The following is a 22,415-nucleotide window of genomic DNA, read 5'->3' as shown; positions in this document are numbered from 1 at the left end:
GGAGGTTTGGGCTCTGTGCTCCAGTCACACCTCATGGTAAGAACAAATTTTGTGACAACAGTCATACATATCATATAAATATATTTGTTCAAACTACAAAGGGACGGATATCAGGGGGAAGCTTTTATTGCTATGGGGGGACCTGGAGAGGGAGAGGGGGCTGGGAAATGGGGATACCTGGGACCACTTGTTCCCGCCATCCCTCACAGAAGGCACAAATACATTATTTCTTTCCATGTGAGGAGATGCGAGGACAGGATACAGAATACAGGAATCCTCAAAAATACAAAAAACCCTCCAAACTGAATACCTAAGGTTATGGAAAAGGCCAGGGTGGGGCGCAGAAGGCAATGGGGGAACAGAAAGAGGAACCAACAAAGCTGAGAACCAAAAGGGACCTGAGAGGCCGTGATGTCCATGCTGCTGCCTCTATGCAGGCCCCAGAGAAAACTCAGGTAAACAAACAGAAACCCCAAATTAGGGAGGGTAGGTTGCCTCAGGAATTGGCTTTGGGGCATCAGACAAGGGAGTGTGAGTGAGTGTGTGTGTGCAGTGGCTGTGTGAGTATCAGAAGCAACCAGGGCTAGGAGTGGACAATTCTATTCCCACAGGGGAAGGCCTCCTCCATCCTGGTTCCTCCAAAACCACTTTCAGGGGGTAAATTCAGCCACTGCTTCCGAACAGGACCCCTCCCTGGGACAAAAGAGCCAGGTAGGAGAGGATGAACTGAGAAATCTTGGGATGAAAACAGGGCACACAGAAGCGGTTCTTAGGGAACAGAATATCATGGAGCCCAGTGTGATAGAAAATGGGCATGAGGCCTAAGTGTATGCATGTGTGTGAGTGTGTGTGTGCATGAGTGTGTATTTGTGCATGTACGAGGGAGTAAGATCACTCAAAGGTGAAGGGGTCCTGGGTGCTGAAAAAGAAGTGTCCATCCATGTGGTCCTCCAGGGCATCCTTGTCACTCTCAGCAGGAAAGCGCTCCTTACAGATAGGACACTCCTTCCATGTGGGGGTGGCAGGGCCCCCAGTGCTGGTTTCTGACAGGGGACCCACTGTAAAGCCACTAAGAGAGACAGAGGGGAAAGGGAGAGGGTCGGCGTGCTCTGTTCCCTTCTTGACTTGCAGACTTCAGGGAGCAGGACCCATGTGCCTGGGTTCCCAGGTTATCCTGTGCCAAATGCAGCATCCTGGCCTCTCCCACAGCGTCTTTCTCCCCACAATTCTGGAAGCCTTATTTTTCCAGTTCCCCATGTCCCCTCTTCTTTAGTCTCTGCTGGTCTCTGCAGTGCAGAGCCCATCCCCCAACCTCCTGCTCTCCTCCCTCTATCTCCGTCTGCTGCCTAATGAGGCTGAAAATGAGTCTGACATCGTCCTTCATCTTCCTGCTCCAGCCGAGAAGGATGACAGCATCACCCCCTCCCTGCCCTGAGCCCATCTCGCATCCAGGCAAAACTGGGACTAGATGATCAAATCTCTCTTCCCTGTGCCTGCCCCTTGACCCTGGGAATAAAAGGGAAGGCAGAAGGGGACAATCTGATACCTGAAACCCCCACCCCTGTAGGTTCCCTTCCCTAACGGTCACCCAGGGAAGTGAGGGAAGAGGGAAAGCATTTCAGGTGTAGCCAGATGGATGCTGGATCCCAGTCTTCTCTCTGCTCCTATCCCTGGGGGCCATGGTCACCTCCCTTCCTCCCTGGAGGATCCTAGGTACCTACCTGGTAGTTGGGGAAGGGGTAGAGGCAGGAGAGAGGGGAAGCAGGGCAATTTGGGCTCTGCAGAAGATGGTGCTAGAACAACATAGAAGCCAGTTAAAGGCAGGACCTCTGAGTGCATTGATAAGATAGGGGGAGGGATTACCTGAAGGCATCTGGGATTTGGAGCAGTGAGTCATTTTCATTGTTAACCATACCTGTATCTCCTTTTCTTGGCTGAGGCCAAGAAGGGAAGGGGTTGGGAGCAGGGCCTGGTGACTGTCCACACGGATGCCCTTTCCCTCTGACCTCCTACCACCTCCCTCCTGGCCTTGCTGGTTGAACTCACCTGGCCATGTCATAGAAGGCACTGCCCAGTTCAGGAAGCAGCAAGTTGGCCTCCTCACCCCCACTCTGCACAGCTGCCATCAGGACTGACTTCTCATCTTCAGCCTCCTGGATGCCGAAGAGATAGGGTTGGGCTTTGGGGTGGTGTTCCAAGATGGGGGAGCAGCACATTGGGACAGTATGGGAAGAGCAGCCAAGGCTAGGATAGTGACCTGAGGGGCTTAGGAAGGGTGGGGCAGGAGAGGCGTTTCGAGGGGCTGATGGATAATAAGAGAATGAGTGCGGGGGAGAAGCAGTGAGGCTATTGGGCTGGTCTGGGTTTTGGGATGGTATCTGTTGGTGTGGCCTTGAAGAGAGGCTGGGCCTGCCTCTTCTCTCCTGGGAAAAAGAGAGCCCTGTATGGCTAAGGTTCTTGCTCTAACTAGCTGGGGGTGCGTGCCTGTGGTCCCAGCTACTCTTGAGAGACTGAGGTGGGAGGATTGCTTCAGCCCAGGAGGCAGAAGCTGCAGTGAGCCAAGATCATGCTGCACTCCAGGCTGGGACACTTGGGTTTGGCCCTACCCCTCCTTACTGCTTCCGTGCAGGCTCCTCCACTGCTCACCGAGTCAGAGCTACTGTCCTCAGCTGGCCCAGAGAGGTGAGGAGAAATGGGAGCCGGCTGGCTGATGACAACGAGGGGAGAAGCCTCTCGGGGCCCAGCAGGAGAGGAGCCTGGGTCTCTATGCTCACAAAGGCCATAGGGTGGGAGCCTCATGTCTTCTGGGGACTCATCCTCCGAGTCTGTCAGAGCTGCCGGGCAGCCTGTAGGAGTTGAAGCAGGCAGAGAAGAAAGAAGGATGTGTTGTGAGAAGGCTTGGACCAGCTGTCTCCTCTGGATGAGGGGTATCATTAGACTAAACAGGGGCCAGGGTCTGGGAAAGAAAAGGCAAAACACATAGAAGGCAGAGGCAGCTCCCAGCAAGGTTACATGGAGCCTTCCTCAACAGCGGAGGGTAGAGAGGGGGAAGAGGTGTTACAAGACTGGGGTTATACAGACTCAGTCCTGCAGTGGCCTCCTCATCCTCTGTGGCAGCATCCTCATTCCACTTCTCATCTGCCACCTTCTCCAGGCGGGCCTCCAGTTTTCTCATGTACTCTAGCAATTCCTGGAATTGGGAAGGAAAAAGGCAGGTGCTAGAGAAAGTGAAGGTACCAACCTTGCTAGCCTGCAGAGCCATTCTCTGCACCCAAGAAGAACTCTTAGCTCCTCAGGATTAGATGCCTTCAGCAAAGATTGGGGTGACTTCAGGCAGACACTCCCCGCAGCACCCCTGCTTCACCACTTACATCCCTCCCTTCTCCCAGAGATCATCCCCTGTCCTGCCAAGTCCGCTAATAAGAGAAGCCAGGGTATGGGCCCTCTTGGAGAGAACAGTTTCTAAGCCAAGAGATGACGGGAATTTACAAAGTTTCTAGCCCTCAATTCCTCACCTGTGGCATCTACAGGGCCTGGGTGCTCACCTGCTTCTCCTCTTGTAACTGCTCCTTTTCCTTCTGGAGCACACGCAGGGCTGACCGCAGCTCTGTCAGCTCCCGCTTACTTTCTGACAACTGTACCTGAGGGAAGAGGGCCTGATGGAATCTGGAGCCTAGAATATACCCCCAAGAACCTGGGCTCTGGGACCAGGACCAACAATCTAGAATCAGGTCTCCCCATGTCTCTGCTTCTTTCCTGCTCTGACACACACGGGGATTCCCAACACTCTTCTTCCATGAGTCTTGTGTCTTGGGCCCCAGAGACTCAGTTTTCTAAGTCTTAGTCTCTGCCTCTCGAGTGGGTCCTGGATGACTGCCTATAGGCTGGGGTGCAGAGACCTTGGTCACACCAAGGAGCCACTCTATAATTCTCCTAAGTCACCTCTACTGGGCCGAGATGTGTGCCCTGAGAGCAGAAAAAAATGCATTTTTTTTTTTTGAGACGGAATCTCGCTCTGTCGCCCAGGCTGGACTGCAGTGGCCTGATCTCAGCTCACTGCAAGCTCCGCCTCCCGGGTTTATGCCATTCTCCTGCCTCAGCCTCCCGAGTAGCTGGGACTACAGGCGCCTGCCACCTCGCCCGGCTAGTTTTTTGTATTTTTTAGTAGAGATGGGGTTTCACCATGTTAGTCAGGATGGTCTTGATCTCCTGACCTTGTGATCTGCCCATCTCGGCCTCCCAAATTGCTGGGATTACAGGCTTGAGCCATCGCGCCCGGCAAAAAATGCGTATTTCAAACCAACGAGGGCTTGCTTGTGCAAGTGAAATGCCACCCAACATGTAAGTGGACACCTAGTACTTCTGAGCCCATATCCAAGACAGAGAGAAGGGGTATAGATGCCTCAGGAGGCCACAGGACAGGATCCTTGGTGGCTGGGTGCCTTACCAGGCTAGAATCCTTTTCCCGGGCCAGCTCAGTCTTGAACACCTGGTTTTGGGTCCTCTCCTCCTGAACTGCCTTCTCCAATCGAAGTATCTCTGCACTCAGCTTCAGGATCTTGTCCTTCTCTGCCTGGGAGATACCCAAGAAGGAAAATGGGAGGGTGAGAGGGGAAGAAAAAGGAACGCCACTGTCAATAGCACTATCCCTTACTGTGTGTCCTTTCCTTTATTTAAAGCATCATTTTTAGAGCACTTTCCCCCTTTTGCCTTCATTTCCTATACTCTCTGAATGAAGGACAGGACATGAAGGCAGGTGCTGCTTGATCAGGAACGGGCATTATGGCAGGGTCTGGGGCCTAGGACAGAAAACGTTTGTGTTCCAAGGAAGGTACTCTGGTGATTAGGATTGGGATACCCCGGTTAGGGATGGGTCATGCCTAGAAAGTAAAGTGTACCTCCCTCAAAGCCCCTCTCCACCCCTGAGTCCTGTAAGGTTCTCAACCCCTCTTCTCTCCTCCCAAAGGGTCTAACCACATGTAGGAGCCCCCACAGAGGTGGGGGCAGTGGTCATCAGATTGCCAGATGCCCCCCTATCCCTCTACCTCCACACTCTGCAGCAGCCCTGCCCGCTCCTTGCTCCATTGGCATTTTTCTTCCTTCAAGTGCAAACCGAGCTCAGCCAGCCTGCCGTTAACTTCAGCCACTTCCAGGCGGCTGCGGTGTAGTTCGGCTATGGTGCGGTCCCTGGCTGTTGCTACGCTGGCCAACTCCTCCCCAAGAAGGGTGGCTTTCTGCTGGCTTGAGGCTGCAAGCTCCTGGGCCCCTCGAAGCTGCTCCTTCAGGGGCTCCAGCTCAGCCTCAGGAGAAAGAAGGAGATGGAGATCAGAGTTCCCAGTGAATCGTTTGTCAGCCGGGGAGGTAACCAGGCTCCCTCCACTCCACTGCATTAGGACTCGGGGTTGTGTTGTTTAGTCTTTAGCCATGTCTTTCCCCTTCTCTTTAGATACTTAGGCTTTTCTATAACTTGCCCTTGGAACTTTCCCTGTTTCCTGTTGCCAAGGGGCCTCACTCACCACCCGCTGCTGGGCCTGGCCTAGGGTGTCCTTCATCTGGGCCACCTTGTCTTTCAGTCGCTGGGCCTGAGCACTCTGCTCCTCTTGCCAGCTCTTGGCCTCCTGCAGGTCCAAATTTAAGCGACGGTTCTCCTGTTGTGCTACTTGGAGCTCAGCCTGATGGAAGTGGAAAGCAGGTAAGGAAAGGGGTATGTGTGTTGGGGTGGCTCGGGAGGTGAACCATTGTGATGAGAGTGGTCAGGGTTCCACTTCTCAGATTTAACACACACTCAAGCCTTCAACTATTTCCAGCCCTTCTTGGGTTCTCAGCTCAAAGGACTCAATCCTGCATATCCAGTCTCCAGCTCCCAAATTGAGGTATCCAGCATTATAGCCTCAGGTCTTCCATGTAGGCATTCCATGTACCATTTCTGCTACTCCATTCTTTCTCTTAAATCAAAACTCAGTCTTCATGCCCTACAGGCCCCTCAAACTCAACAGTCTACCTCCCACCCCATCCCAGTCTTTCCTACTCTTATTTCCGTCCATGGTAACAACTAGCTCCCACGTTACTCAGAATGGAGTAACCTGGTGTCCTTGGTGCCATGCTTGGCTCTGTCCTCTCCCTAGCAGCCCACAGAAAATCCTGTTGCTTCTGCATCCTGGTCACAGGCATTTGCTCTTCTCTGTTACCACCACAACCACGTTATCTGACTCTGGTTATTTCTTGCGTAGACTACTGAACAACTTCATAACTAGCTCATTCTCCACAAGGCGATCAGATTCTTCTTCTTTAGGTACAGTTCTGATTTTGTAAGTACAGTTATGTTCTTTTTCAGAGATAGGATCTGACCCTGTTGCCAAGACTGGAGTGAAGTAGCATGGCCACAGCTCACTGCAGCCTCCAACTCCTGGGCTCAAGCAATTGTCTCAACTCAGCCTCCCAAGTAGCTGGGATTACAGGTATGTGCCACCACGCCTGCCTAGTTTTTGTTTTTTTTCTCTTTTTTAGAGATGAGACAGGGTCTCACTATGTTGCCCAGGCTTGTCTTGAACTCCTGAGCTCGAGGGATCCTCCTGCCTTCGCCTCCCAAAATGTTGGGATTACAGGTGTGGGCCACTACACCCGGCCATAAGTACAGTTCATGTCACCCTTGCCTGAAAAATCATCAAAGCCTTTCACTGCTTGTGGAATAAAAATGAAGCTCAAGATCCTCCACAGTCTAACCTAGGCCTTATCTCAAACACTTCACCCACACATTCAACTGCCCTGAGTGTTCTGCCCTTTAAGCCTTTGCTCACGTCTTTTTCTGTTCCTAGAATATCCTCACTCTCATCTCTGTCTACTCAAATTCTACCTATTCTCACTGCTGAGCAAAGGGTTTTTAACGATCTTCCACACAAACCCAGGGTACTGAAGAAGGGATTTAGGAGTTCTGCAGATATTTGATTTGAATGTTCTCTAAATTATTAACAATTATGTTTAAAAAAAAACAACACAAGGCCGGGTGCAGTGGCTCACGCCTGTAATCTCAGTGTGATTTGGGAGGCTGAGGCAGGCAGATTACCTGAGGTCAGAAGTTCGAGACCAGCCTGGCCAACATGGTGAAATCCCATCTCTACTAAAAATACAAAAAATTAGCCGGGCGTGGTGGCGGGTGCCTGTAATCCCACTACTCAGGAGGCTGAGACAGAAGAATCACTTGAACCTGGAAGGCAGAGGTTGCAGTGAGCCAAGATCACGCCACTGCACTCCAGCCTGGGCAACAAGATGAAACTCTGTCTCAAAACAAAGAAACAAACAAACACGCATAAAATCACAAGTTAACACACTGGAGATCACCAATTGGCATGTGTTTCCAGGTTAATTCATTTTTGTGCAAAGCTCAGAATAGTTTCTATTGTATTTTCTATTGAATTGAAGAGTAAACTGAGTTGCAAGGTGGACAGTTTAAAAATTGTTATCGGCCGGGCGCGGTGGCTCAAGCCTGTAATCCCAGCACTTTGGGAGGCCGAGATGGGCGGATCACGAGGTCAGGAGATCGAGACCATCCTGGCTAACACGGTGAAACCCCGTCTCTACTAAAAATACAAAAACTAGCCGGGCGAGGTGGCGGGCGCCTGTAGTCCCAGCTACTCCGGAGGCTGAGGCAGGAGAATGGCGGGAACCCGGGAGGCGGAGCTTGCAGTGAGCTGAGATCTGGCCACTGCACTCCAGCCTGGGCGACAGAGTGAGACTCCGTCTCAAAAAAAAAAAAAAAAAAAAAAAAATTGTTATCATTTGCACCTACTTGTGTGTGACTCAAGGTGTTCTCAATATTGCACAACCAAAATAAAATACAGAAATATATTAGTTGCTGAGGCTGACAGAACAGTCATCCATAGCCTCTCATTTCAAAGTTTGGTATGCCTCAATATTACCTAATTGCTTTCATTACCTTTTAAGTAAATGTTATACATTCAGATTTATGAAAATAAATTCATAGTAATAAAATATTGTTTTTGTTTATTCAGTGAGAGTCCACACAAGATGAAAAACTTTATTGGTGGGAGGAGAGGAAAGGGTTCTGCTAAAAAGGTTTGAAAGTCCTAGGCTACTACATGCCCTATACCCCATCCCTTTTTTTTTCTGAGACAGAATCTTGCTCTGTCACCCAGGCTGGAGTGCAGGGGTGCGATCACAGCTCACCGCAGGCTTGACCTCCTGGGCTCAAGCAATCCTTCCACTTCAGCTTCCTGAGTAGCTGGGACTACAGGTGCATGCCACCATGCCTGGCTAATTTTTAAAATTTTTTGTAGAGATGGGGTCTCACTATGTTGCCCAGGCTGGTTTTGAACTTCTGGGCTTGAACAATCTTCCCGCCTCAGCCTCCCAAAGTGTTATGATCACAGGTGTAAGCCACCATGCCCAGCCATGGCCCTCCCCTGCTTTTTTTTTTGAGACAGAGTCTCACTCTGTCGCCCAGGCTGGAGTGCCATAGTGTGATCTAGGCTCACTGCAACTTCTGCCTCCCGGGTTCAAGTGATTCTCCTGCCTCAGCCTCCTGAGTAGCTGAGATTACAGGCACCTGACACACCTGGCTAATTTTTATAGAAAGATGGGGTTTCACCATGTTGGCCAGGCTGGTCTTGAACTCCTGACCTCAGGTGATCCGCCTGCCTTGGCCTTCCAAAGTGCTGGAATTACAGGCGTGAGCCACTGTGCCTGGCCTCCACACCCCTTTTAAAAAGACTTTTCTTATGTCTGTAACAAGATGTGCACTCATACACCTCCCTGGAGCTCCACAATACTTTTATTAGATTTCTCTTGAGGCCAGGTGCAGTGGCTCACACCTGTAATCCCAGCAATTTGGGAGGCTGAGGTGGGCAGAACACTTGAGGTCAAGAGTTCAAGACCTGTCTGCCTAACATGGTGAAACCCTGTCTCTACTAAAAATACAAAAGTTAGCTGGGCATGGTGGCATGCGCCAGTAATCTCAGCTGCTCAGGTAACTGAGACATGAAAGTTGCTTGAACCCAGGAGGCAGAGGTTGCACTGAGCTGAGATTGTACCACCGCACTCCAGCATAGGAGACAAAGTGAGACTCTGTCTCCAAAAAACTAAAAAAAAAAAAAAAAAAAAAAAAAAAAAAGATTTCTCTTGTGACACTCTTATATTCCACTTTTCCACTCTGACTAATCCTGATTTGGGTATATGTCTTATATTCCTTAGTGGAGTGCACACGATGTCAATGTCTTCTTTACATTTTTATTCCCTTTGGTGTCTGGCTCTCGAAAGGGAATCAAACACTGACTGGACAATGGAGAAAGCAAATCAACTCTGAGCCCCTTACCTCGCTTTGCTCCTTGTCTGCTTGTACTTCTTTCAGTTGCCCAAGGAGCTTCTCCTGTTCCCGAGTCAGGGCCTTCACTGTGTCTCTAAGCCTGTGATTGGTGGGATGACATATCAGACAATCTGCTCCACCCAGAGAAGGAATGGACTCAGGCCTCTGTCTTGTGCTCTGCTGCTGCTGCTCTAGGCCCAGAGCTCCATTTCACTCTGGGATGCATAAATCCCTAAGCCAGCTCCAGTTCTAAGCCCCAGGAAACCAAGATTCCAGGTTCTAGAGAAGAATTTAGAAAGCAATAGTTTTTCTTACCTTTTTATGTAATATTTTAAGGAATGTTTTGCTGATGGCTCCCATTGTTTTCACTCAATCAAGAGACTAGAATCTAGTCTTTTTGAGACAAGGGCAGTCATTATTGATCATAAACTTTTGATCTAGATCAGAAGTTGGCAGACTCTTTCTGTAAAGGGCCTGATAGTAAAGATTTTATGCTTTGCAGCCCATGTGGTCTCTGTGGCATCTACTCAACTCTGCCATTGTAGTGCAGGACCATCCATTGACAATATGTAAATGAATGAGCATGATGTTTCAATAAAACTTGAACACAGATTTGAAGTTCATACAACTTTCACACGTTACAAAATATTCTTCTTTTAATTTGTTCTTAACCATTAAAAGATGTAAAAACCATTCTTACCTGGGTTATACAACAGGTGGCAGGCTAGATTTGGCTTGTGGGGCATAGTTGTTGACCCCTGGTCTAGACACCCTCTAATCTTTTCCAGATGCTCAATCTGACCACTGCTTTCCTAACCTATGACTTAGAATGTTGACATCTAATATTTCCCTAGGGTGAGGCTAACATATCCTGAAGAAGCCTCTCAGATGAACTCACTTATTACTTTGGGCCTTGGATAGAATGCCTCTTTCTTTTAAACAGTTTTTTTTTTTTTTTTGAGACGGAGTCTCGCTCTGTCGCCCAGGCTGGAGTGCAGTGGCTGGATCTCAGCTCACTACAAGCTCCGCCTCCCGGGATTACGCCATTCTCCTGCCTCAGCCTCCTGAGTAGCTGGGACTACAGGCGCCTGCCACCTCACCCGGCTAGTTTTTTTTTTTTTTTTTTTTTTTTTTTTTGTATTTTTTAGTAGAGATGGGGTTTCACTGTGTTAGCCAGGATGGTCTCGATCTCCTGACCTAGCCAGGATGGTCTCGATCTCCTGACCTCGTGATCCACCTGTCTTGGCCTCCCAAAGTGCTGGGATTACAGGCTTGAGCCACTGCGCCCGGCCTTAAACAGTTTTTTAAAATATCCCACCTACCAGTACTAAATGGAATATAATTACGTCATTTAATAAAATAAGGAACTAGAGTGTTTAAACTGGTGAAAATTTGAAGGGCAGATATGGGAGGTGGTGGTCAATATTTATGCTACTTGGTAGAGGAAACAACTTTCTGGAAGAAGAAAGAAATTTATTTTATGTGGCTCCAGAGGTCTCGGGACCCCCTGGTAAGTTATAGGAGAGTCGAGTTTGGCTCAATACAAGAGATACAAAAATGACAGCTGTCCAATGTTAAAGAGGCTGCCTCCTGAGAGTCACCTCTTATATACCCTCATACATACCTTACATTCCCAATGCTAAGAGTCTATGATTTGTATCTTTTTTTCCAGAGGAGAGATTCCATAACATTCCTGGATCACCAGTTCTAACGTTTCTTAATAGTAAGAACACAGTCTAATCTTATCTTTCCTGCTGCCAAATCTGAAATCCATCCTCTCTTACCTTGCACTGACTTCCATCCATTCTCTTCTTCCAAATCTTCCACTCCTAGCTCTTGCTCAGTTTTTGTTGCACGATAAGTGGTAACTATGATTATTTCCAAAGCAAAGGAATACAGACTAGCGTGCGGAAAGATGGTAGAGAGCTCGGCAGAAAAGGGTATCCCCAGTAATTGGACTAGCATGAGTGAGGGTAGGAGGGAAAGAGAAAGCATCTGAGGCAGACAGCAGGTCTGCCTGCCTGAGAGAGGGGGCTGGAGCGTGGGGGTCATGGAAGGGAGAGGAAGTGATGGGGTCAGTGGACTCCTCTCACCTGTCGAGCTCCACTTCCTTCGTCAGCACTTTCTCACTGATGGTCTGAATGTCATCCTCCAGCTCCAGGATGCGTGCCACATGGTCTCCTTGTTGCCGGCTCAGGATGTCCCTCTCTTCTGTGATCTCCCCATGGGACCGGGAAATCCCCTGAAATTAAGTTTCCCCAAGAAGAAAAGGGAGGTTGGGACTCATCTCTCAAGTAGTGGAACAAAGGCTTAGGAAGAGCACACCAGGGTCTGACTGCTCCCACCTGGCTATCACATTGCCTTCCTTGAAAAAGAAACTGCTGGAACATTCCTTTACCCTATCAACGTGGCCACCTCCACCTTACCTCAGCATTCTTATGTTCAAAGAACTGAGTCTCATTACAAGTTTGGAACACTTCTCTTGTCATATCAAGTTTAATCCCAACCATTACCCCTTAAACCTATTTTCTTGATGTCAGAACCATCATAAAAGCCCACTAACATCTCTCCTCACTCTCTTCAGTGGGTTTAGATTTTGCACGCTGGATGAGCAGCCAGACCCTACCCCCTACCTGGCCCAGCTCCCACCTTATACTGTTCCATCAGCTCCGCGTGTTCCTGCCTGGCAGTTGCCAGAGCCCTCTCGAGCTCCTGCACTCGGCTCCTCAGCTCTGTCACCTGTCCCTCCAGCTGCAGCTTCAGCTGCATCAGGTCATTCCGTTCTTGCTGGCTCTCATCGAGCTGGTTCTACAGGCGGCAGGAGGAGAAGGGGAGTGTGCTGGTGGAGTACCCCTTCTAAGGTTCTATCCTTACCACTCTCCAGGTGCATTCTGGGGTTGGGAAATTACATAGCTTTGGGCTATAAAGAGGTGAGGAAGGGGATGCTCGGTGTGCTACCGAATCCTGTCCACCACCCAGTCAGATGCACCAGCTCACGGCACTCTGAATTGCCCATCCCTCTTACCTTTCCCCACCCTAGGCCTGGCCCTTTCCTCACCCAGCAATTGCAGGAATCCCTCGTGTGGCACGTCAATGAACACAAACACAAGGGATGGCTCCCTTAATTTTACCCTATCTGCTCTGGAGTTGGACAGACTTGGGTTCCAATCTTCAATGCAATTTTTACTAGCTATGTGATTGTTTTTAAAGACAGGGTCTCACTATGTTGCCCAGGCTGGAGTGCAGTGGCTAGCCATAGGTGCAACCATAGCATACAGTACCTCAAACTGCTGGCCTCAAGCAATCCTTCCCCCACAGTGTCTCCCCAGTAGCTGGGACTATAGGCGCATGCCACTACACCCAGCTGGCTATGTGATTTTGAACAAGTTTCTTAACTTCTCTAAGTCTCTGTGTCCTCATCTGTAACATGATCCCTTAGTCTGAATTGTTGTAAGGCTCAAATGAGAATCATGATTGTGAAAACACAATAGAGAATAGGAGCTCATCACACATCTTTCACTTATGTGAGATATAAACATCTTCCTAGGTGACAGAGCAAGGCTGTCTCAAAAAAAAAAAAAAAAAAAAAAAAGAAAGAAAGAAAGAAAAAAAACCCCAAAAAACAAACAAAAAAACCCCAAACAATATCATTTCAACATGTAGCCAAAATAAAAATTATTGAAGTCTTTTACATTCTCTTTAAAAACTACTAAGTCTTCAAAATCTGGAGTATATTTTACCCTTATAGTACATCTCAGTTTGGATTAATTGCATCTGAAGTGCTCAAGAGCCATATATAGTTAAGAGCCTTTGGTATTGGACAGTACAGGTCTGGGGCCTTGCCTATCTGCTCTCACTCCCCACTCGTCCTGGAAGCAGGTCTTGTGCTCCCTTTTCTCTGAATGTTCCCTCGAGTAGCCTCCCTCCACCCTTTAGATCTTCCTCTAGGGCATAAGGCAGTATGTAGTGCATAGAGAAGGAAGGCTGCAAAAGTTCTTATGAAATCCTGAGTTACACTGGCCTGTGGGTGGTCTCCTTTCCTGCCTTACATGTTCATGTATGTCTATGTTAGACTGAGACTTTCCTGAAGGCAGGACTTTGTCTAACTTTCAGTGAGGTCTTTAGTTGAGGCCACAGATGAGGGGAGGGTAAGGTGGGAAGGGCCCTCTTGCAATGCTGTCTCCCACTCCCTTGCCTGAGAATAACTCTGTTGCTCTTTTCTCACCTGTAACACAGTTGCCTTGGGGACAACCAGCAGGATGTCAGAGCCCCCATCAGCCTCCTCCAGGGTCACCAGTTCATCCATGGGCCTTGGCTCTCGGAACTGGAAAGGGGGGCTCTGCCCACACACCCGGCCCTGGCGGTTCACATATCGGAACTGGTAGAGCTGAGCTCCTGGTTTGGGCAGGTAGCTGGCTGTGGGAAGAAGAATGGACCCAGGACCCCAAATGATCCACTGTCCTTGGCTCCAGCCCCTTGCTCAGTATTCCATATACTGTTTTTTCTCTTCTCCACCTCCTACAGGCCATTTCTTTCCCTAGGGTACTCTTCTCTCTCCTTTCTGCTTATCTCTTTCCTTCTTTTCTTTCCCAAACCCACTCCCCCTCTATCATAATCATAATAATGCTAGTCACCATGTAGTGAGTGCCTACTATGTACCAGACACTGTGGTAACAGTTTTTATTTTATTTTGAGACAGAGTCTTGCTCTGTTGCAAAGCTGGAGTGCAGTGGCACGATCTTGGCTCGCTGCAACCTGTGCCTCCCAGGTTCAAGAGATTCTCCTGCCTCAGCCTCGTGAGTAGCTGGGACTACAGGCATGCACCACCATGCCTGGCTAATTTTTTTTTGTATTTTTAGTAGAGACGGGATTTTGCCATGTTGGTCAGGCTGGTCTTGAACTCCTGACCTCAAGTGATCCACCCACCTTGGCCTCCCAAAGTGCTGGGATCACCACGCCTGGCCTACAGCTTTCATTTTAAATCCTCGTAATGTTTCTATAAACCAGGCATCCCCTTTTACTGTTAAGAAAACAGACACAGGGAGGTTATGTAATTTGCCCAAGGCCAAACAGCTTGTAAGTGTTAGAGGTGAGATTTGAACCCAGGTCGTTCCCTCATCTCACCACATAATGCTACTTTTCCGTCTTCCTTACTCCCTGGTTTTTCCTTCTTTGGGTAGGACATGGGACTAGACGCCCTCTGAAGTTCCTTCTGTTTCTAAGTCACTGATTCTGCAATAATCCCATGATTTTCTATCTGCTGAGCCCTGTTGGATATATTCTCATTATATTTATTTTCATTTATTTTTCCTTGTCCTTTGTGCCTAACTTTTAATGTTTCTGAGCCCACTACCTTCTTTCAAACTTCTACTCCCTTGGCTCCTCTCTCCCAGTTTTCCATCTTCCCTTGTACCTTGGAACTGGACACTGGTGTGAATGGGGGAACCATCAGTTGTACTTTCAGGCACGGAAGACCACACAAATGTGTGGTAATCTCGAACACAGGCAGCTTCTACCTGTGAAAGCCCAAGGTTGGAGAAAGGTATGGTCATGGAAATACCTTCTATGGATGGAAGAAAGGGCAGAGGGGTTGAATGAGAGGGGTAGGATGGAGCTACAGTGGCAACAATGACAAGAGAAAGGGAAAGTGGAGGGACACTAATGTGTCAGTAAAGAACAAGGTTAAGATGGAGAAAAGATGAGCTTTGATTACACAGGTGGCCTCTGTCATCTGTGACATGTTTCTTTCTTCCTCTCTATCAACCTGATGTTGAGAATCCAAGAGCCCAATCATTCCCCTTATTCCAACCAACCCACAGTCCATAAACTTAAGCCAAAAGGGGTTCCAGAGATACCTTGAAGATGCCAATCCAGTCACTGGCACTGGGCATGGTGCCTGGGGGAAGGGTGTAGTGACATTCCACCTTGGTGTTGGGGATGTAGGTCCGGGCTACATTCAGAAAGTTGACTCCACCACGGGATGGTGCCCGGCTTAGTGGTGATTCTTCCATCCTGGCCTTGAGATATCTGTCCTCCTCTGAAAGAAAGGGTTGATATCCTAAAGTCTCTCCAGTCCACCTCCTTCCCCACACAGCTCCAGCACCACACACTCACAGCCCCTGCCACTACACCTGGAGATAAGGCATACCTGGTTTCCAATCCTTGAGGGTTATGGGACATTTTTGAGGTATCACTCTTAGTCTCTAGGATGTAGGTCTGGCCTTCCAAGTCAGTCCCCATCCTGTCTCACACTATACCCTCTCTGGCTCACAGACCCTTCTGAGGGTCCAGACTTCTCTAATTTTGCTCCCAAAAGGACACTGAGGTGAGATAGAGCCTGGGATACTGAGTCTTGGTCGACAGCCTCCATTTCTCCATCCCATCTCCCACACATCCTGGCTCTTGAATTCAAAATCCAACTGAGGTGTGGGGCCCTCTCATTGAGAGGTGTCCTTGCCTACTGCCTAAGCTTGTTGACCCAGCTGTATTCAGGAATGAGTTATGACATCAGAAAGTAGCAACTAATCTCTGAAAGGAATGGTTGAGTTTTCCCAGCTAGAATACAGCTTGGGGTTGGGGTGAACTGACAGCCCAAATCCTTAGGCTCCTGAGCTCTCTTTTCATCTCTCTGAGCTATCTACTCCCATGAATTCTAGGGAAGCAGAAAGCTTCTGCTGGCATCCAAGAGACAAAGGGAAGGGGAGGATATAAGGAAAGACAGGTTCTGTCCCTCGACTTATTATTCCAGGAAGTCAAGAATTCTGGAGGCGGCAACTTCAAGGGTGGAGTGAGGTGCTTAGCAGGAACGTGGTGGGGGTGGTGAGATGGAATGTGGGGGCCTGGAGCCAGGAAAGCCCCACCCCGGGGCAGGGAACAGACTAGAAAGTGGGAAGTAAGGGGCCCCAATAAGTGGAAATGTATATTTAACGTTGAGGAAAGGGGAGATAAGTTCAAAAAGAACCTAACATTCTTCTTTCCAGACTGTGCCTGCAGCAGGACTAGAAACCTACTAGTTTCACTTTAGTATTTCTCTCCTCATTTTCTCTCTGCTCCCCTCAGCCTCGATCCTTCCGTTTGTATTGGTAGCTGGAGACACACTATAGGATGGGGTTGAGAGGAAGGGGTGTTTCAAGTTAGCTGGGGAGGGTTAATTGGAAAATATGAGGGTGGGGTGAGGACAGATAACAATAATAACGATCAAGAGAACTCCTCAGTCCAGGGCTGTGAGATGGCCCTCTTATTCATCACTCCTTTCCAGCCCACTAATCTGCTTCCTGTGTCACTCACAGCCGACATGTCCAACCAGCCATTGCCACTAGTCATACGCACGTCCCCAAACATCACAAACCCACACGAGGCTGAAGTCTAGGGGACAGAAGCTTTAAAAGAAAACAGAAACTCAGTGGATAAAGGTGAGCCAGCAACACAAAAAGGAGCAACTTCTGCCCCCAAAATAGGTAGAACAAAAGGTTTTTTTTTTAATGTTCATCTCTCTGAAAAATTCCTGGTTGAAACTAGTCCATGTTTTCTCCAAATGTAATTCTTCCAGCTTTCTAAGGGTGGGGGCAAGTTGTCCCCAAAGATCTATACCTGGAGAACACTAAAATACACCCCACAAAGAAAATCCGTAACAGCTGTAAATGTTCTTCCTGTCCGAAAGAAAGTTCTGGGCACCTAAGATGTAGGTGTGTAGCTTGATTCAGATGTTCACATGGGGGGCGGCGAGCGGGTGTCCCGCCCCCTCCTCTGTAGGGCTCTAGAGTTCCTTGACATTCTACTACTTGGAAGGTCCCCCTTCCTCCAGGGATTCAGCGTCGTAAAGGCCTTTGGATTTGCGTAGGGGAGAGAGGGAAGACGTGTGGGGGACACGTCTTGCCTGGCAGAGAATAAGCAGATTTCAGCTCCCCTAAAGGGATCAGCTTTAGAGAGACGTACTGAGAAGAAGGAGAGGACGACGAGGGGGCGCCCCCTCTAATCAGGGTCCCCTTGAAACTAAGAACTCCCCAACAGCGGGGGTGGCTTCTCCAGTACGGAAAGTGTTAAAACCCAAACGCTCCTGCATTCCCCTTCGACAGTTCCCTTACGTTATCCTTCCCCAAACTGGAAAGTGGGGAAACCCTGCCCTCCCATAAAATCGCCCCCAATTAGGCCAAGTTTCTTACCCAACAGATGGATCAGCTGTTCCCCTCACCTTTCACCAGCAACAAAAACAGCACTCCGACTTCTCGAGGGGAGGGAGAAGAGTGGGCGCGAGGGCTTCTGGGTTTTGTGGTTCTTCCGCGCCCTTTCGCCGCCGCGCGCTCGGATCTAGGACTACATATCCTAGAAGGCTGCGCGCAAGGAGGGCGGGGAAGAGGGCGTCCGTGGTGGCGGCCTCACCGCGGCATCCTGGGAGGCGTAGTTCTCACTCCTATGACAGAGAACGAGGGTGTGGCCACCAAAGGACTTCACGGCCCATGATCCCTTAGGCGGGGCCGGCTGTATTAGGGGTGGCTGCTGATTTGTAACGTGCGTTGTTGGGGGCTGGGAAGGATTTACGGCTCTAACGCCTTCTGTATAACGCTTTAACGGTGGGCAGAGTGGTTTCTGTTCCGTCCCCTCATGTACTTTTCACACCCACCTGTGAGATAGGCGTTAGCGTTATGCACACTTTATAGATGAAGAAACTCAAGTACAGTTAAGGAGCCAGTGTGAAGTGTCAAAGCTATGAAATGTAGAACTGCACTAGTCTTGGCTGACTCCACGTCATACGTTCTTGCCACTACACCACAGTTACCCACCATTTTGGGTATAGGAAACTGATAACTGGGGTACAGCAGTTTCTTCTTTACTTCAACCTCAGGGACAGGCCTTGTAAGAATGTTGTGTTCTGCACAGTTGACCATTTTTTTCCAACTTGAGGATTTCAGTGCTAAGGGGCCTGACCATACGCATCTGGACTGGGCTCCCCTAGAGTGGCTTCTGGGTCTAGGAAGAGGATAAAATTGCCTGAGGTGGTGGTAGGAGCGGTGGAATGAGAAGAATGAAATTGAAAAGGGAGCTTGGCATAATTCAGGACCTGTCGCAATTCACAAACAAGCCACTTATAGGGGCCTCTTTGCCCAAGCCTTTTAAGTGGCTTAAATTAATTAGGATAACAATATATGTTGACGTTCCGGTTTTTATTTAGGAGAGGTGAAAGATTGACACGTCTCCCACACCCCAAGTCACGTTACAGACTTGAGCATCCTACCCTCGTCTCGCCATTCTCCATCCCTCTAGTCAGAGGCATTTAGAATTACCTCTTTCTCTGGCTCTGCATTAAAGGATTACAGTCTTAAGGATTGATTTCCTCTTCCTAGGTGCCTGCTTTAATTCTCTACTGCACTAAGTTATGGAGCTTCTGCCTTTTCCAAGTTTTTTGGTAGTGTTTTGCTTTTATGACTGAATGCGGTGTCTGCCCTGAGTGTCTTTCATCTGAAGATCTCCAGGCACTTAACAATTAGTTACTGGGCTGCACAAACATTAAGGTGATGTGTCTGTGTCATTAGTCAGGATTTATGAGTTAGGGAACCAGTTTCTGGATGAGGAGGTAAGCTCAAGGTCTGGAGTGGGTTAAGAGTGAGGTCTGTTCAAGGACCCAAGTCTCAAGTGTTCTTGGCTCTTGTCTTCCACCCAAAATAAAGGTCTGTAAGAAAACAGTCTCGGAGCTAAAAATGGGTGCTTATGATCTATTCAAACTATGCTAAGAATTTTTCCATTTAATACAACAGGCTTATGTAATATGCCTTGTTATTATCCCCATTTTACACATGATGAGATTGAGGCACAATTAATGACTTGCCTGGAGTCATCCAGCTAGTAAGTGGCAGAATCAGGATTTAAGCACAAGCAGTCACCACACTCCCAGTCCAGAAACTCTGGCATGTGATACTAACTCCTGTTGTTCTAAGGAACAGTGCTGGTTCATTAACAGGAGACACATGTTCACTGAGCATGTATATGCTCAGTGTAAGACACAAGGTAATGTGAAACAGATTAATTCAACAGATATGTGTGTCAGGTACTATGCTAGGTATTCAGTTAATTTTATTGAAATAATGAATAGAAAATATTCATTATTTTAAAATAATGAATGTAATTCATTATTTTAATTATAGTCATTACTTTCAAATATTCACATATTTGAAGAATAGATTAAATTTGGATAGTTTGGCAAGATGGGGACTGGGGAGGGTAAGCTTCTTCTAGGCCAAAGCAAAGATTTGGAGGTGGGAATGGATAATGAGCCTAGAGTCACATAATAGCACATCAATTTCAACCTTTATTTATTTATTTAGGCAAACTCAGATTATTGGTAATGTCTGCCTGAAATGTTGTGTTGAGGATTCTGAGGAAAGAGTGCTGGGTAGCAATGTCTGCCACGTACTCCAGATGGAAAATGGCAGTTGTAGTGGATGGACTAATTGTTTGAAATTATTTCCTCTCTCATTCCTGCCCACTGCCATGTGACTTGCAGTATCTCCTGTAGAAGGAATAGATGTCTCATGTCATTGACTTTGGGCTTTGTCATGTTTCATGATTTGGCGATGGGATGTGAACAGATGTGACTCATGCCATGTTTGAACACATGAGTTTCCACTTTCTTGTTCTTCTCTGCCACTAGAATGGGAATAATCCACAGGAGAATTGCTCCTTCTGCCTGGGTCCGGGAATGAGAAGACCTGTGGAACCGAGCTGCTGCTTGCCCACAACCTGCATATACATAAATCAGAAGCCAACATTGGTTGTTGTAAGTCCCTTAGATTTTGGGGTTGGTTGTGATTGCAGCAAAGCCGAATAAAAGCTAAAGTTGGAGGCCAGGAATGGTGGCTCACTCCTGTAATCCCAGCACATTGGGAGGCCAAGGCAGGCGCATCACGTGAGGTCAGGAGTTCAAGACCAGTCTGGCCAACTGGTGAAACCCCGTCTCTACTAAAAATACAAAAATTAGCCAGGTATGGTGGCGTGTGGCTATAATCCCAGCTACTTGGGAGGCTGAGGCAGGAGAATCACTTGAACCCAGGAGGCAGAGGTTGCAGTGAGCCAGGATGGTGCCACTGCACTCCAGCCTGGGGAAGAGAGTGACACTCTGTCTCAAAAAACAAAACAAAACAAAAACCAACAACAACAACAACAAAAAAAAGAAGCTACAGTTGGATAATTGGATAATGGAAGATAAAATTGGAAAGACAGACTTAAGCCAGAGTATAGAGAGTTTTGAATGTCAGGTGAGCCAGAGCCTGGTATGTGTTTATCAGAACCTGTTTCTTTCTTTTTCTTGGACACACAGCTGGACCACATTTTTTTTTTTTTTGTTTTTTTGTTTTTTTTTTGTTTTTTTTTTGAGACGGAGTCTTGCTCTGTCGCCCAGGCTGGAGTGCAGTGGCCGGATCTCTGCTCACTGCAAGCTCCGCCTCCCGGGTTCACGCCATTCTCCTGCCTCAGCCTCCCGAGTAGCTGGGACTACAGGCGCCCGCCACCTCGCCCGTCTAGTTTTTTTGTATTTTTTAGTAGAGACGGGGTTTCACCGTGTTCGCCAGGATGGTCTCGATCTCCTGACCTCATGATCCGCCCGTCTCGGCCTCCCAAAGTGCTGGGATTACAGGCTTGAGCCACCGCGCCCGGCCGCTGGACCACATTTTAAAGCTTCTCCTTTAATTAATGTGTTCCATTTTCAAGTCTGGCCCATAAAACCTTCCAAAAAAGATCCTTCATTTTTTTTTTTCCCCTGTCTAGCTTGATGAAGATGACCTTAGGCACAGCGACCCTGAAGGCCACATGTTAAAGATAGTGGAGCCAGAGGATGGAAGGAAGCTGGTTCCCTGAATCATCACTTGGCAGAGAGCTGACCACTGATCAGGATCATGTGTTTTAGATTTCACTTGACCAATAAATCAATTTCTATTTTGTTACACTGCTAAAATGTGGGGTTTATTTTTATAGTAGCTGCTGTTTTCCTAATCAATACATCATGTGCAAAGGTTTGGGCTTCATTCTCATCAGGAATAGGAAGTTAGTCACTGAAGATTTTTTGAAAAAGGGGAATAATACTGTGAAGACAGGTGGAAGTTACAGTTGTTGGGATCAAAGAGTATTTCTGAATGAGAGTGGGAGATTTGGGGACTTGTTTTTTTTTTTTTTTTCATAATGTAGTCTTAACTCTTGTCTGGGGAAGGGAGATGACTGCTATGATTGTCGAAGGGCTCCATAGAGCTGGGGAAGGAGTTGCTGAAAAATGAATCCATTTCCCTGAAATGTTAAGTCTTTCTCTTTTGTAAAAGTCCTAATTCTAGTATTGCCTCATCTAGCTCAGTGACCACCACATAATAAATGTTTAATGGAAGCTGGCCCTGGACTCTGGGAATGTTTTGAAGAGCTACCACTAGTTGAGTGCCTACTACGTGAGAGGTGCTCTTTCATTCATTGAATCATCACAATAACTGTGCAAGGTGCTATCCAGATTTTACAGATGAAGAGATTGAGACTTTAAGAGTAATTTACTGCTGGGTGCGGTGGACCGTGTCTGTAATCTCAGCATTTTGGGAGGGCAACGCCAGCAGATTGCTTGAGCCCAGGAGTTAGAGACCAGCCTGGGCAACATGGCAAAACCCTGTTTCTACTAAAAATACAAAAATTAGCCAGGTGTGGTGGTGCACACCTGTAGTCCCAGCTACTCGGGAGGCTGTGGTGGGAGAATCACCTGAGCCTGGGAAATCAAAGTTGCAGTGAGCCATGAACGCACCAACTGTACTCTAGCCTGGGCGATGAGAATGTGATCGGTCTTAAAAAAAAAAAAAAAAAAAGCCTCTAAGAACAATCTTATTCTGAAACCTATACCTTTCCCAATATAACAAAATGCTTTCTGAGAAAATAGTAATGGCCAGTGTTATTAATAGTACTGAGTGTCTGCCATGTACTAGGCACTCTGCTGGGTGCTTTACAAACACACAGAAGCAGCTCTATCAGACATTGTAGGCTGTTCCGAATGTTTCCAAACTGTGGACTCTATGGGAAGTAGGAAAAATATTGATGTAATTTTAGCACAAAGTTTGATTCTTTGGGGCTTTTCTTTAAG

The 22,415-nt window shown here is 47.9% G+C and overlaps 1 protein-coding gene across 3 annotated transcripts; it reads right to left on the bottom strand.

Moving 5' to 3' along the window:
- Window positions 1–64: 64 nt before the first annotated feature.
- CALCOCO1 (calcium binding and coiled-coil domain 1) lies at window positions 65–17,560 on the bottom strand. Of its 3 annotated transcripts, none has more exons than XM_030938726.1 (15): window positions 17,482–17,560; window positions 15,175–15,356; window positions 14,733–14,835; window positions 13,545–13,735; window positions 11,969–12,127; window positions 11,413–11,561; window positions 9,329–9,419; window positions 5,517–5,672; window positions 5,046–5,300; window positions 4,448–4,573; window positions 3,546–3,641; window positions 3,082–3,190; window positions 2,647–2,846; window positions 2,047–2,153; window positions 65–1,793 (listed from the first exon to the last, which is right to left on the bottom strand). In XM_030938726.1, the coding sequence occupies exons 2-15, from the start codon at window positions 15,328–15,330 to the stop codon at window positions 1,718–1,720; spliced, it is 1,974 nt and encodes a 657-aa protein (XP_030794586.1). In that variant the 5' UTR covers window positions 15,331–15,356; window positions 17,482–17,560; the 3' UTR covers window positions 65–1,717. The 3 variants fall into 3 exon arrangements, with proteins under 3 accessions (XP_030794586.1, XP_010372187.1, XP_030794585.1); XM_010373885.1 differs by having other exon boundaries at window positions 65–1,069; XM_030938725.1 differs by lacking the exon at window positions 17,482–17,560 and adding an exon at window positions 16,330–16,349 and having other exon boundaries at window positions 65–1,069.
- Window positions 17,561–22,415: the final 4,855 nt, after the last annotated feature.

This window comes from Rhinopithecus roxellana, chromosome 10, assembly GCF_007565055.1.
Source record: "Rhinopithecus roxellana isolate Shanxi Qingling chromosome 10, ASM756505v1, whole genome shotgun sequence".
NCBI lineage: Eukaryota > Metazoa > Chordata > Mammalia > Primates > Cercopithecidae > Rhinopithecus > Rhinopithecus roxellana.
The sequence above is the reverse complement of the archived record's forward strand: the minus strand, read 5'-3'. Positions and strand labels throughout refer to the sequence as shown.

Coding starts and splice junctions, on each gene's coding strand:
- CALCOCO1 (XM_010373885.1), bottom strand. CDS start 15,330: ATGGAAGAATCACCACTAAGCCGGGCACCATCCCGTGGTGGAGTCAAC. Junction 3,191..3,545: donor AGTTACAAGAGGAGAAGCAG/GTGAGCACCCAG, acceptor TCCCAATTCCAG/GAATTGCTAGAGTACATGAG. Junction 2,847..3,081: donor GGAGGCCACTGCAGGACTGA/GTCTGTATAACC, acceptor CAACTCCTACAG/GCTGCCCGGCAGCTCTGACA.